The 13,945-nt window shown below is 44.3% G+C and overlaps 1 protein-coding gene across 1 annotated transcript; it reads left to right on the top strand.

Annotated features, from left to right (window-relative positions):
- Positions 1-3,222: 3,222 nt before the first annotated feature.
- Positions 3,223-12,793, top strand: wnt11 (wingless-type MMTV integration site family, member 11). Its single transcript, XM_070843532.1, has 6 exons — positions 3,223-3,433; positions 5,102-5,292; positions 6,991-7,235; positions 8,897-9,174; positions 9,345-9,637; positions 11,864-12,793. The coding sequence occupies exons 2-6, from the start codon at positions 5,210-5,212 to the stop codon at positions 12,036-12,038; spliced, it is 1,074 nt and encodes a 357-aa protein (XP_070699633.1). The 5' UTR covers positions 3,223-3,433; positions 5,102-5,209; the 3' UTR covers positions 12,039-12,793.
- The last annotated feature ends 1,152 nt before the right edge of the window (positions 12,794-13,945 follow it).

The following is a 13,945-nucleotide window of genomic DNA, read 5'->3' as shown; positions in this document are numbered from 1 at the left end:
AGGACAGGCCGGACAGGCAGAAACGAGCGTACCTCATCAGAGAGTTCGACCTTTATTAGTTTATCATTGTGGTTTTCATATTTCAATCATTTTATCAAAAATCATCCAAATCAAAGGGACTAGATTCTAAAATAAAAACATGGCAGAGTGCTCGTGGAAATCTTTTTTTTCTGGTTGTGTGATGAGGGTTTGGCAATCAAACTGAACAGAGTTGAGAACATACCATCTATTTAATTGTTTTTTTCCTCCCTTTTAAATCATCTTGAAACATTTCAAACAGCAACGGAAAAAAATGAACATTAAACATTTTCTTTTGCCAACTAAGTCACAGATCCACACCGTTCGCCAGAGCCCAGCTTGGTTTCCTGCGAATCCTGATGGGAGCATTTTCCAGGGGCATAATAGTAACTCTGCACCCATTCAGGCTCTGATCCTCCTGGGGGAAAGTTGAGTGTCCTTACTTCCCCCCCAGATTTGTGATATTGGCTCGATCCTCTCGAGACCTGAAGGACAATGGCTCAACGCTGAGAGCCCGAGGACGCCTTCCTCCCAAACACTGGCGCTGTACTCAGCCAGAGCTCGGCTCGCTCTGTTCTCCATTCACTCAATTTACAAATTGCGTATTTTGCTTGATCTGTGACAGTATTTTTGCAACACGTGAATTGTGACTACAGCACGTAGAGTTTGTAGCCTCCATGCAGTGTTTTACCAACAGCAAATAAATTACACTTTCTGTTTATCTGCATTTACATTTTAGATTGTTGAAACATTTCACTGATGTCCCATAATCAGAGGGGCTCATCTGATTTACTGATTGCAACTCATTTGAAAATAAACTTCCAGCTCAGGCTCAAACCACATCTGGATTAAACAATAGTGTAAAACTAGTAAAAAAAAAAAAAAAAAGGAAAAAAAAGAAATTAAATGTAAGTTCTTTGGAAAATGTCTTTACTATAAATGGGTCATCTTTGTATAGACATGTTGTGGCTTTTTCACCCGTAATTCAACCATGTCAAAAGCTGATTATTGTGACAGCTAAAAGGGACAATGTAACTGTAACATTATCTCCGTAAAAGCTGGTTCTGATCCTACATGTGGATTATCTGTCATAACTCAGCTCTGATTCCTCTGTTATGTGACATGAGTTATTTCATTATCATGAACTCGCAGCTCACTGATCCCCCCCCCTGTCTCCCTCAGAGGGTGTCTCCCCGCTCTATGTAGCTTGGCAGGTGAGACGTGAACATCAAGGGGCTGTGTGTTGATCCTAGCTCAGGAATGGAGCGCCTGAGTGTAAAAAGTTTCTCTGTAGACGGGCCCGGTCCTGCTGGAAGCTCCACGACTCCCACACACGCTCCGACCTGTGCCCATTCACAGTTGACTGCCATGTAAAACACATTGAGTCTCTCTGGAACCAGAATCACAGCCCCACTGTAAATAAGATACATACATATGGGGCCGTCACGCCGTGTGTAAAAGGTTGCTGTGGACCCTGTTTGGCCAACAGATTTAGACACGAGATCCGGGCGTTCCCAGAGGAAGGGGTCTTGTTGTGGTCTGTGAATGTGTCTGCTCCAGAGACAGCATGACAACACCTGATCTGCTGTTCCCGGTGGAGCAGGCCAGCCATGTTAGCTATACCAGTTGCAAGGTCAAGGTCTGGACAACAGCTCACTATTGCCTTTGTCTGAGCGCTGGAGGTGCAGCAGATTCTCAGGGAAACTATACATTACTTTCCCACAGCTGGTTCTGCAGCGTATCACTTACAGTGTGGTTAATATTCAAGGAAACCAGCCAGTGCAGGAGAACTGAACTCCATGTAACTTTAGCAAGGTTTTATTTAAAAATGTTTTAAAGAACATATGTTGGATAGAATGTGTGTGTGTGTGTGTGTGTGTGTGTGTGCGTGTGCTTGGAATACCACAATATCATATCACATTGTATTTAATAAATATGTTTTTAGTGTCATGTTGAATTCAGAGCATAATTTATGTTCAAATTGGAAATTATTCGGATGTCAAATTTACATTATCTTGAAAACACATTATATTTCAGTGCAGATAGGGTGTGCCTGTGCCTGTGTCATTTCCTTTAACATCGCCTTTAGAAAAAATAATCAGAAAGGTAATTTGTTTACTCACCAAAGAGCTTTCCTCCCTCCGAGCCGTTACTGAAGTTTGGTTGTAATTCTCTTTGTACTGGTCTGAGCGCGCAAAAGAAACAGAAAAAGATCATAAGCAAAACTGCCTGAATGTAAATGTACTAAATGGATTTGGATGAAAAGCATGAGACACGGACAGATTAGGTAGGAACTGTAGCAGAATGATTGAATTATTCTGTATTTTTCCACAAAGCTGTACATTTGATCTGAGCACACACACAACAATTCCTATTTCATTTCTCTAACTGGAACAATAACGGCACTTTCGTTCATTCATTTGGACCAATACGCTCTGTAGCTGTGTGTCTGTGTATGATTTGATGCCTTATGAATTAAATATAAAATAATTGATTATACATGAATGTCCCATTGTGGACTTATTGTTACTTCAGTTAAAGCTACAAATAATATTATTACTGTGTTACAGTGCACCATTTAAAACCACATAAATGCTTTATTTGAAAAGAATGCATTAAAAGAAAATACTAAATCTTCTCTTCAGTCTAAGAACTGTTGTTATAGTCCAAAAACACTTTTTATGATGACCCTTATTAGGTTTTATATTTTTCTACCAGTTTAGTCTAACTCTAATATTTTAAAGCCATGTAATACCCCGTATAGAATGACTGGTGGCTTGAAAATATAGGCCAGTATTAAGCACAATGATAAGGTCACAACAAAGTGTCCTCTGAGAACTTCAGGAATCTTTAATGGCATTTTATGGGAGTCTGATACCAGAGCAGCTATAAAAATACCATTAAAATAAGGTCACTAGCCCGTAGGAGCATTCATCATCCCAGACACACAGTAACTCACTTCTCCTCCCTGTGGGAAGGCCACGGACCGCTCCACAGTGGGATAAAATCACTGTGATGGCGTGGGCTGCAGTGGCCGCGCTCTGGCCCGGCGCAGCCCGCTTTCTTATGCTAATACTGCTCTGACATCAGCAGTGAGATCAAAGCAGGGCAGGGGTACTTTAGAGCTGAGTCTGCCCCCACTTAGGCTCACTCCCTCTGCTCTGCTCAGACCTCTCTGTCCCCCCCCCCCCCCTCACACACACACACAGACGTCGCTCTGATACACACCATGCGTACCTGTCCGGAGCTATTCGACCTCCTCATGCTGGATTTTCCTCACGCGTCTGGCTGATACCGACGCGCACAGCCGGCTCTCTGTTGGAAAGGATACTCCGACCTGCTGAGATTACTTTTTTTTTTATTTATTCCTTCTTGTGCCCTCGTTTGGTCCAGCTGGGAGCGCGCCGCGGCAGAGGTGAGCTGAGCCCGTGTGGCGGGTGGAGAAGTAAAGCGGGCACCGCGTCTTTACGCGCTGTAGATCACTTTAATGTTGTGGATTGAAGATTTGATGGCACCGTTTGCCGCCTGGCTGCGGAGGAGCTGTCTGCTGGAGGAAGAGTGCGGAGGAATCCTCCTGGTTTGCAGCCTTTTATCTGACTTTACTTTGCAGAGAACTATAGTTGTGTTTTAGGCTGAATTTCACAACTTCACTGCAACCTGTGTCTGGAAAGTGACCGCAGTCACTCTAGTCCGTGTTCAGACTCAGGCAAACAGCATTAATATGAGTCTGGTAGAAAATTATCCTTGTCTGACCTTGTTAGTTAATCTGCACTAATTAGATCGTTGGGGAATGTGATTAATAGTCCACTGAGTTACTTTATCTGGACCTTACGAGACACACATCGGACAGTGTGTGTGTGTGTGTGTGTGTGTGTGTGTGTGTGTGACTATCAGTCTTTATCTTTTGGGGGGAAACAGGAGCTACCATTAGGCCACTTGGCCACTGGCTGAATGTACATTGAAACAGTAAAGCTTCTTTAAACAGAGGAGACGCCAGCCTGTGGAAATGGGAAATGTTTTATTTGAATCCAGTGGATCACAGGATCATTGCTGCGCGGTCAGGATCGCGGTGCTTCACAGTGAAGAGCAACAGGACAGTTTCAGTTGGCTCATTTCAATAATTAATTGCAGGGTTTCACTGAGTTTCGGGCGCGTCTCCTCCAATCAGCGGAACTCGTGCTTAAAAAGGCCCTTTATCAGCTACCTGCTGCTCACTTTGAGCCCCCCCCTCAAAGAGATTTCTTATCAGGGGCCCTGGGCCCTGTGGGACCCCGCAGATGCGCCGTCCCGTCCACTTGTTGCGCCGCTGTCCTCACTGTCACTATATTTAACATTCCTCACATTTCTCCAAGTGGAGCAGAGGTGACAACAAACTCAGCTACGGCCTAAAATAAACCCGCGAGCTTCTGAGCGCCAAGTCACAGGAAATAGAGCCTCTTTGTCTGGATGCTTGTGTCCCAAAGTTTAGCTCAAAGTGAAGTGATTGTCTCCATCTAGTTAAACCTCCCAGCAGACAGCGAGATGCTGAACACAGCTTCAGCAGTCAGCCTGGTATCTCAGGACTCCTCTAGTGTATGATATAGAAACACTACAGGTGATTCCAAAGCATCATAAAGTAGAGTAAAATCATTGAAACCTCACCAAGGAGAGTCAGGCTTCTGCCTGCTGCCACAGAGGCAGCACTGGGCCCTTTGTCAGCATGTAAATGAGTCTTTAAGGCTTCATTGCTCTTATTTGTCTCGTTTCTCGTGTTATTTGCATGCAGGCTGAGTTGCTGTGTTACAATCAGCAGCCTTTACAATGGCTGACAATGAACTTTGTAGAAAGTATTTCTCTCTAGTTTGCTCATTTCCATTTTTCCTGTCATAGTTATTCTTTATTTGCTGTGTGTGTGTGTGTGTGTGTGTGTGTAATATTTGAGATCACTGAACTAAAATAAAATTCCTTAAACTGATTTCTCTGTCATTAGATTTGGTCTGTTTTTAAAAGTTCTTCCTAAACACTACTCATCTATGTGTCAAGGAAGAACGATCAGACAATGGGACTATTGGCACGCTGATAATATTTGTGTAATTTATTGCAGGGTTTAGAGGAGGACGCCGTGCCATGAGCGCTGACTTTTGAGTGAGAGCCGAGAAGCCAACAGCCCTTTGTGTCAGTGTTGTGTGTGAAGTGGAGCCCCTGTCCAACCATGAGGAGCAGCTCTCAGGTCCTGCCTCTCGGTGTGCTGACGGCTCTGCTGCTGTCTCAGGTCTGCTCCGGCATCAAATGGCTGTAAGTACTGTCATCTCGTCCCTCGGGCCCGTCACCGTCTCTGCACTGCTTCACATGTGTGTGTCTTTGTTACGTGTCTCAGTGTTTTATGGAGTGAAGGGCTCATGGCAGCTTTGAAATGGGCCCCAACATTCCTCATTTTGCTCCTGATCGGTGGGGTGGACAGTAGATTAGCTGGCAAGTCTTCAGGATATAAATGGAAACCTCTTTGTTTTATTAACTTTAATGCAGCTGCAGTAAAAGGAGACGGCACGCGCACCCCCCCTCGCCACCCCCCCTGCTATATGAGAGTAATAAGATGAGAGCAGAAGACAGAGATGACGAGGTGTCATGGCAGCGCAGACAGAGCCAGTGACTGTGTGTAGTCTAGTCAGTCAATCAATGTAAAAATAGCGTGCTGTAGAAGGAAGCTGCTTTGTCATAAATGTTAACACACATGTTGCTCCTACTGAGCTCCACACTCTTTATGGTGGAGTCAAAGTAAACAGTCACTTTCACAATCATTTTGGAAAGTCCATAAAACTCCCATGTTGCTATGTTTTGAATTTATTTATGTTTCAATTGAATGTTTTGCTGGTTTTGTTTTGTATTCCTCCAAACCCTGAGGTTTTCTTTATGGTAAGCGTGTTGTGTTGTGTTGTGTTGTGCACTTCTTTATCTCAGCTTTTATCCCTGAGCCTTCTGTGTGATCGCTGTGAAAACACAGCTTTCTGCATTGGCTTTACCAGAGATATGAGATATCGGAATGAACGTTTGTAATGCTTAAGCAGATGTGCCCATGAGAGCCTGGATGGCATGTGCTAAATCTAAGTGAGAAGTCTTACAGTCTTGATGATGCACGGCGGTGCAATGCAAAACAGATGCGGCTGTAAACACCTGTGAGTGCTGGGTTACCACGAGCCCAGCGGAGTCACAGCTTATCGCTGGGCACAGAGTGGCGGCCCCCCGGCCCCTAATGCAAAACAGGCCAAGGTGCAGGCGGCGCTGCCTGGTTCTCACGAACTCTCAGCAGAGTGCAACACACAGAAAGCAGAGATCAGAACTAACCTGCTCTGCCTGTGGTTTCTCTGTTAAGTTAACCCTCAATAAGTTTAGATTGTTTAAATCAAACGTGTGCACACTTTAATAGTCTTTAAACAGATCATTCCTGTTAAACCGAGGCCACAGAGGACAGCACTACCTGTAGCAGAGAATGCAGATGGAAATGATCCGTGTATTTTTTCATCTGACTGTGGATCAGAATTTAGTGGTGTGTTTTTTTTATTATTTTCTTTGCATATTTTGAGGCCTCTTCTATGCTTTAACAAAAGAAAAGCCTCGTGCCAAGGATGTGTCACTGTATTTTATGAATCCCCAGCTGACTCTCCTTTGGGATTTTCATGTGATAAGATGGTTCTTCTCTGCAGTGCGTGCCAACATATTTCCCTGCCTGAAGCACTATGCTTGGATTTTTCAATTGTTTACTCAAAACTGATGTGTCTCAGAGGCTTGAAATGTGTACAAGATCCTCAAATCGCTAACACGCCACGCTCGCTAAGACTCCCAGCATGCTTTGTTATTCACATGAACATGACAACTCTGCTCATAAAACAAAAATTGTGATTAGGCAATCATCACATTATCATATTACGTAATAGATACGTACTGTATGTTGCGTACTGATCAGAACCTCTTGTTTGTGTACCCCCCTCCCTGCAGAGCACTATCACACACTCCTACATCTTTACACATCAACCAGACCCAACACTGTAAGCTGATGCCCGGCATGGTGTCCTCCCAAGCTCAGCTGTGCCGCAGCAACCTGGAGCTCATGCAGACCATCATTCAGGCTGCCCGCGAAGTCAAGAAAACATGTCAGAAGACCTTTGCTGATATGCGCTGGAACTGCTCCTCCATCGACATCCCCGTTGATGCCCCGAAGTATCGGCCAGACCTCGACAGAGGTATGATCGTTAACAGTTTGGAATGACAGCACGGACGCTGTTGTTTCCAAAAAGCTGCTCCAAGTTTTCTACCCACAAGACTCTAATGTTTATGGTCACGCTTGACTTTCAGCGAATACCCAAAACCAAGGTCATTAACTGCTGCATATATTGCCGTTGAGTTTACAGTAACTGGTGAAATGATTCTCAGCTCTGTAATGGTGTCTGGGCTCAGACGCCACAACAGATGTATCTGTATGTTGGAACATGACGGCTATCTAGAGAACTTCGATGCAGAATTATGTTCTTATCAAAAATGATTTCTGGTTTTAAGATGACATGTTGCCTCATCTTCCACTTTTTTGCTGGCAGCCATATTACCCGATCATTTATTTCTGAGGAGCCATCACAGGAACCCCCCCCACGACGCCCCGCCCCAACATGTGAACACTCTGTAGGATACAATAATCTGCTTGTTTTTTATGAAATCCACAGCATAATACGACTGCCTGCCTGGTTGCGTTGCAGTCTGACTGTATTGCCAAAAGGACCTTGAGTCAACCAGAGACTGTGGGTGGGGGGGTGGGGGGGTGCATGGCTCCTCAGGAAGGACTTGGCTGCCATTTGCCAAATGAACAGTCTGCTCTGAACAGGAAATGGCTCATCTCTGTCCAGGGTTGGCTTTGATGTAACGAGCCCACGGCCATGTATAATTCCTTCCCTTACTTCCAATTGCTCTCCGGCCTTTAACATATGTGTCTTCGATGTACACACATCACCACCAATTACATCAGTGCTCACTCTGTGTTACAGCATGAGCAGTGATGGACTCATTTTGTGCACTCAATCATTTCTCTCTTTTCACTGAGACGGCAGGAAGCTGAGATGGAAAGAAGGCAGAGCACTTGATTATATAGCAGAAGCAGTAGGAGAACTTTCTTTAGATTTGGTTTTTTTTTTATCATTGGAATGCAAGCTGACCACTACACGCATACATTATAACAAATGATAGCTGAGCAGTAACTTGTCAAAAGTATGAAAACCTGCAGCTTCTGAAAACTAGAGTTGAGAGTGTAAATATTCAGACACTGAAACTGTAGCTCCCAATACGGAGGACATATTATTTCATGTATTAAATGTTTGAATCCACAGCTGTTTTGTAGCTAATTACTGCTAGAGCTGAAACTGAAGCTGAAATCAGTGCACGCAAAAAATACAACTGTTTTAATAATCAAAAACTTGCCAAACTCTCACTTGTTCCAACATTTAAATTGTGACGGTTTGCTGCTTTTCTTTATCTTGTGTGATTTTACTGCTGATTGACAAGTCAAGACAGCTGATGATATCATCTTGGACTTTAGGAAATTGTGACAGGAAACTTATATTATAACTATATATATATATATATATATATATATATATATATATATATATATATATATATATATATATATATATATATATATATATATATACTGGAAACAATATTCTGACATTTAATAGATCAAAAAACGACCTGATTAAAGCAGTGATGATGAAAATAATTGTCAGATGCAGCCCTACAACTGCTAGTGACCAGTGAAGATAATTCCTGTTAGGCTGACCTACAGGGTCAGGGTCTAAAGAACCTGGTGTCTTCCATTGTCACCTCTATAAGTTGGGTTTTTTATCTGATTCGGCAGGAACAAGAGAGGCTGCGTTTGTCTACGCCCTGTCAGCAGCAACCATCAGCCACACCATAGCACGGGCGTGCACCACCGGAGACCTGCGGCTGTGCTCGTGTGGTCCTATTCCTGCTGAGATCCCAGAGCCTGGCTATCGCTGGGGTGGCTGTGCTGACAACCTTCACTACGGTTTGATAATGGGCTCCAAGTTCTCTGATGCTCCCATGAAGATGAAGCGTGCAGGCTCCCACGCCAACAAGCTGATGCACCTACACAACAGTGAAGTCGGAAGACAAGTAAGCAATATGGCCAGATTTTGAGTCTAAAGCAAAGATGTTGTTTCCGAAGATGTTTTCAGTGTTTTTTAAACTGGACAGTCTGTATTGTGTTTTTTCTGTATGAATGTCAGTCTCACAAAGAGCGATCTGCACTATCTGACCTCCATGTCCTCCGTCCTTATGTCTAGGCACTGAGAGATGCGCTGGTGATGAAGTGTAAATGTCACGGTGTGTCAGGCTCCTGCTCCATAAGGACCTGTTGGAGAGGCCTGCAGGACCTGAGGGAGATCGCCATGGACCTGAAGACCAAGTACCTGTCTGCTACCAAAGTGGTTCACCGGCCTATGGGGACACGCAAGCAGCTGGTACCCAAAGACATTGACATCAGGCCGGTGAGGGAGAACGAGCTGGTCTACCTGCAGAGCTCCCCGGACTTCTGTACCAAGAACGACAAACAGGGCTCTGTTGGCACACAGGACAGGTGAGACTGCCACGTCACATCATTGTGTTAACTGTGTGCATGAGTGCATGAGAAAGAGGGCGATATGTGGTAGCAGTGATAGTTCTCTGTCGTTAGATTTATCAGTTTGACTCATGCTGGTGACAGACCCACGCAGCTGACAAACAGGAAATTGCAAATCCTGGATGTCTGCTTCATCCAGGATGTTGACTCTAGTGAAGTGCTGCGCTGCCTGGTAGCACCGTTTAGTTTGCAGGCTGGCTGATAAGACCCAGCGGCTCCTGGGAGTGCTCCGTCTGTGGCCTGTCTGACCACGTGGCACTGAAAAGGCCTCTGTGACTGGAGTTGTTGTCCTGCTATCTAACACGACGACTAATGCAGTTATTCTTAGGACTGAGTGCACTCGAGCTGATATCGATTGGAGAGTACCACACAAATGGGGAAATAGTTAATGGTCCCCCAAAGATAAAGGTTTATTTACACCATTCAGCTCCAGTGTTTTATTTGGGACGGCCTTTACTGCTGTTGGTTTGTGCTCGGAGGCTCTGACTCTGATCTGGCTAACCAACATCAAAGGAATACGGCACAAATTTTCCACGTTTTCTTGCTAGTTTATTGAATTTCCCAACTTTCCATAAATGCGTTGAGAACGACAGGTAGTAACTCGGGCTTTATTGTTAAGTGCTGAATCCCGTGGCTCAGGAGGATGACTTGTGTGCTAACATAACTTTCTCTGTTACTATAAAAACTTGATCTCCACTGATCATCTGTTAGCTTGTTTAACCAAACGCACCCCTCTTTAAAAGAATAGCTTTAGCGATCATGGTTTGGTAAACCACTGAGGTGTGTGGCGTTGTTGTATGTTGTAAATGTCACACATCATATGACTGACTTATCATGTGGTCCTCAGCCATAGGCCACTACACAGATAACCAGAGGACATGCTTCATGTCAGACGCACTCTCTGTGCCGAACGTGTCCCATGTCTGCAGCCTGATAGCTCAGCAGCCACACACAGTCTGCGACATGAGTGCTTTTGCCAAATCATGAGGCACCTGCTTTTCTGACGCCATTACATGAGCGTGTGATGCTGATGACTGTGTATGAGTGACTCTGAGTGTACATGTGTGGGTGTCGATTATTCCCACCGGTGTCTAGGTCGATTGTATCTGAGGAATTCTCAAACCTCAATCACATGGTCACAGTATCATGTGTTTTGCTTTGATTTCTTGCTCACTGCTCACTCACTTGTGTAGACGTTTTATTCTTTTGTTCTTCTTTTGATTCTTTATTCTGCTTTCTACATTTGAACTGACCTTGCTCCTGTCTACATTGTTAGCTCTGAGCCTTTCGCGGCAGACACTCTCTCTACAGCCGTGTTTTTTGACCAACAGGAGAATCTGGGGCAGGCAAAGTGAATTTTAGCAGCTGTTCCTAATGGATAAAGTGTGATCACTGGTGCAAGTGTCATGGCCCTGGGATGAGGCACGCTATTGAAGCTAGTGCTTTAATCTTAAATTACATTATTGTGCCTCTGTCGAAACCAGCAGATGTGAACCACAAAATGTACAGTGCTGTCCTCTCGCTCCACTTAGAGCACAGCTGTGATATAAATGAGATCTCGCCCCTGACAAAGCATAACTGTGTGGGGTTTTTTGTCTATTTCCCAGCTCCCACTGATGTAATAAACCTGTCTCAGATTCTCAATGACTCTTGGCCCTCCTCCTCCTCCTCCTCCGTCACTCCCGCAGCAGTCATCAGCCCAGCGTCTCCCTCACCATACTGGTCATTAACACTCTGCCATCATAAAACAATGCAATTAAGTGGGGAGGGCATGCTAAAGAAAGGCAGGGCAGCCCTGTGTATTCAGTGTGATTTACGGCGGGACCATTCTCTGCTCATTCAGACGCCTCAGGCTTCTGAAATGAGAGGCTCCCAAGCACCCACTGCCCAGTAACGACAAAACAAAAAGAAAATGAAAGAGAAAAAAATGTAAGAAGGACTGGACAAAAGGGCCAGACACACTGGTCAGTCGAGCACTTTTAAAGGACTATTGGGGCTCTGAGACTGTACAAAATATTTTAGAATGATGCTGTAAACTTAATTGTCTTGGGCAGGAAACCAAACTGTAAACATGTCTGCTTTCATAGCTGGGTGTCCCGTCCCTTTTCCTATCTTGTTGAAGAAAAAATGTGTCGCTGTAACACAAAATAAAATGTCTAACTTTTTTGTCTGTGTTTATTTCAGGCAGTGCAACAAAACCTCCGTCGGCAGTGACAGCTGCGACCTGATGTGCTGCGGCCGTGGCTACAACCCGTACACAGAGAAGCTGGTGGAGCGCTGCCACTGCAAGTACCACTGGTGCTGCTACGTAACCTGCAAGAAGTGCGAGCGGATCGTGGAGAGATACGTCTGCAAATGAGTCTGTGCTGGCCCCGTGCCGGCCGCACCGGCAGCCCTCTACGTGTACCCAACCACCCGAGGCTACAGATTAACCAAAGCACTACAGTACCAAGAAGGCTTACTTTTGTCTTAGCATGTGTATCTCAAGGAGAAATGGTCTATTCTTGTGTCAGTATCATTTTTGTATCAAATCTGCCAACTGGGCTTCTTCACTTCACAGACCTGGACGTGGATAGTGCGGCGACAGTGCCAGTTTATGTGAAGACCACCGTCCTCCTGGGTATTTCCTTTGTCTTGTTAATGATTAAAATCCCCCTAACGGGGATACCGAAAGTCTATTTTATTATATCTCTAATAAAAAGAAATAATATTGGATTTTATGCTGGAGGAGAGGGAATGTCCTTTCCCCTCAGTAGAGACTTAAGTTTGGCCTCATTCCACGGAAATCGAAGGGTTCTGACGGATCCGTGTGGTACTTTTGTAGGTACTATTAAAACTTTTTTCCTCTTCAACAATGGACAATAGAGGAAAAGGGAACACAAAGGGAACTTCAAGTACTTTTCAATCATGGAACATTTTTGTGGTTGATGTGTTGGACTCTCACTGGCGTCCTCTGTGGATCTCGACATGCCTGTATCCCTGTGGATTGAGAGAAGAGCATTAAGGACTTTGTAAAGTGGCGCATTATCTCCTTTATGTCTGATATGCAGTTCAAAATATATTCTATTTTTCATGAGCTGAACTCATGGATTTTGTAAACCACTGTTGTGTGGATGTACATACTGTTATTTTGTATACTGAAATAAAGAAAGAAGTATTTATAAAATAATTAAATGATCTTCACCATCATTACACGGAAATTGCATGTTTTTCTGGTTTTCTGTAAACTGCACCTTCAATGAAATACTGTGTAGCACTTTGATAAATCCATAACCTCTGAGGCTAATTGTTTTTTAACTAAGCAACATTTACTGTAATTCACTGCAAATCCAAGTGTTATAAAATAACAGTTTACCACAACTTGCAGCTTCCTAAGACTGTAAATCAGCCCAGCAGTCAGTAATGAGTTGCAGGGTTCAACCTGACAGCCTACTGGGATCGCTCTCTGAATTACCCAAACCCTGGGAAAGTGTTTGTTTGGGCATTCCACCTCCTCACAAAGGCCATTGCAAAGGGATTTTTGTCACCCCCATCACGGCTTTAACACTCAAACACTCATCTGTCTGAGACACAGGCCGCTAGTGGACACACATCAAATAAAAAAATAAAAAAAAGACAAATGTAATTCATTTTGAACGTGTAGCCAGACTGTTGACCTGTCAGAGGGGGAAAGACTTGGCGCAGCGTGGAGCCGAGATATTACCCTCCGGCCAGTCTTGTGTTGGCTAAAATGGTTCTCATGATTTTACACTGACAGAAATAGCTGTGGAAGATGTAGGGCCCATGCTGTGAGCTCACATGATACATCGCAGCTCCAGCCTGCACAAGCTGCACAATCACCGGAGCTGTAACACTTCTTGACCCCGGCCTGTGGACACACGCAGAAACTGCCAAAACAACTCCACATACTGTGGAAAAGCAAGGCTGAGGTGAAGGCCATCACCAGTCATTTAGGTTTTAGTGGCCGTTTAGTTATGCTAGACTTGATTCACAGCCGTCTCTTTTGTTAAATTTCATTTTCAGACACAAAAATAGGTTAAGGAGAGTTGATTAGGCATTTCTATTTCAGGTAATGAGGAGAAATGTGACTCCACATCCAAAGCCAACAGAGAACCAAAGAGGATGCACAGTAGTATGTCCGAATAACTGAACAATGAACTCTAAGAAATTTTATATAAAGAGTCGATCGGTGGATGTTGTTGCATAGCCACAGTCTAAAACCAGAGGGGCAGTGAGGACGGACACAGTGTTCTGTGGTCTCTTGAT

Source organism: Pempheris klunzingeri, chromosome 14 (assembly GCF_042242105.1).
Source record: "Pempheris klunzingeri isolate RE-2024b chromosome 14, fPemKlu1.hap1, whole genome shotgun sequence".
In the NCBI taxonomy this organism is placed as follows: Eukaryota; Metazoa; Chordata; class Actinopteri; order Acropomatiformes; family Pempheridae; genus Pempheris; species Pempheris klunzingeri.
This window is presented reverse-complemented; position numbering and strand designations above follow the sequence as displayed.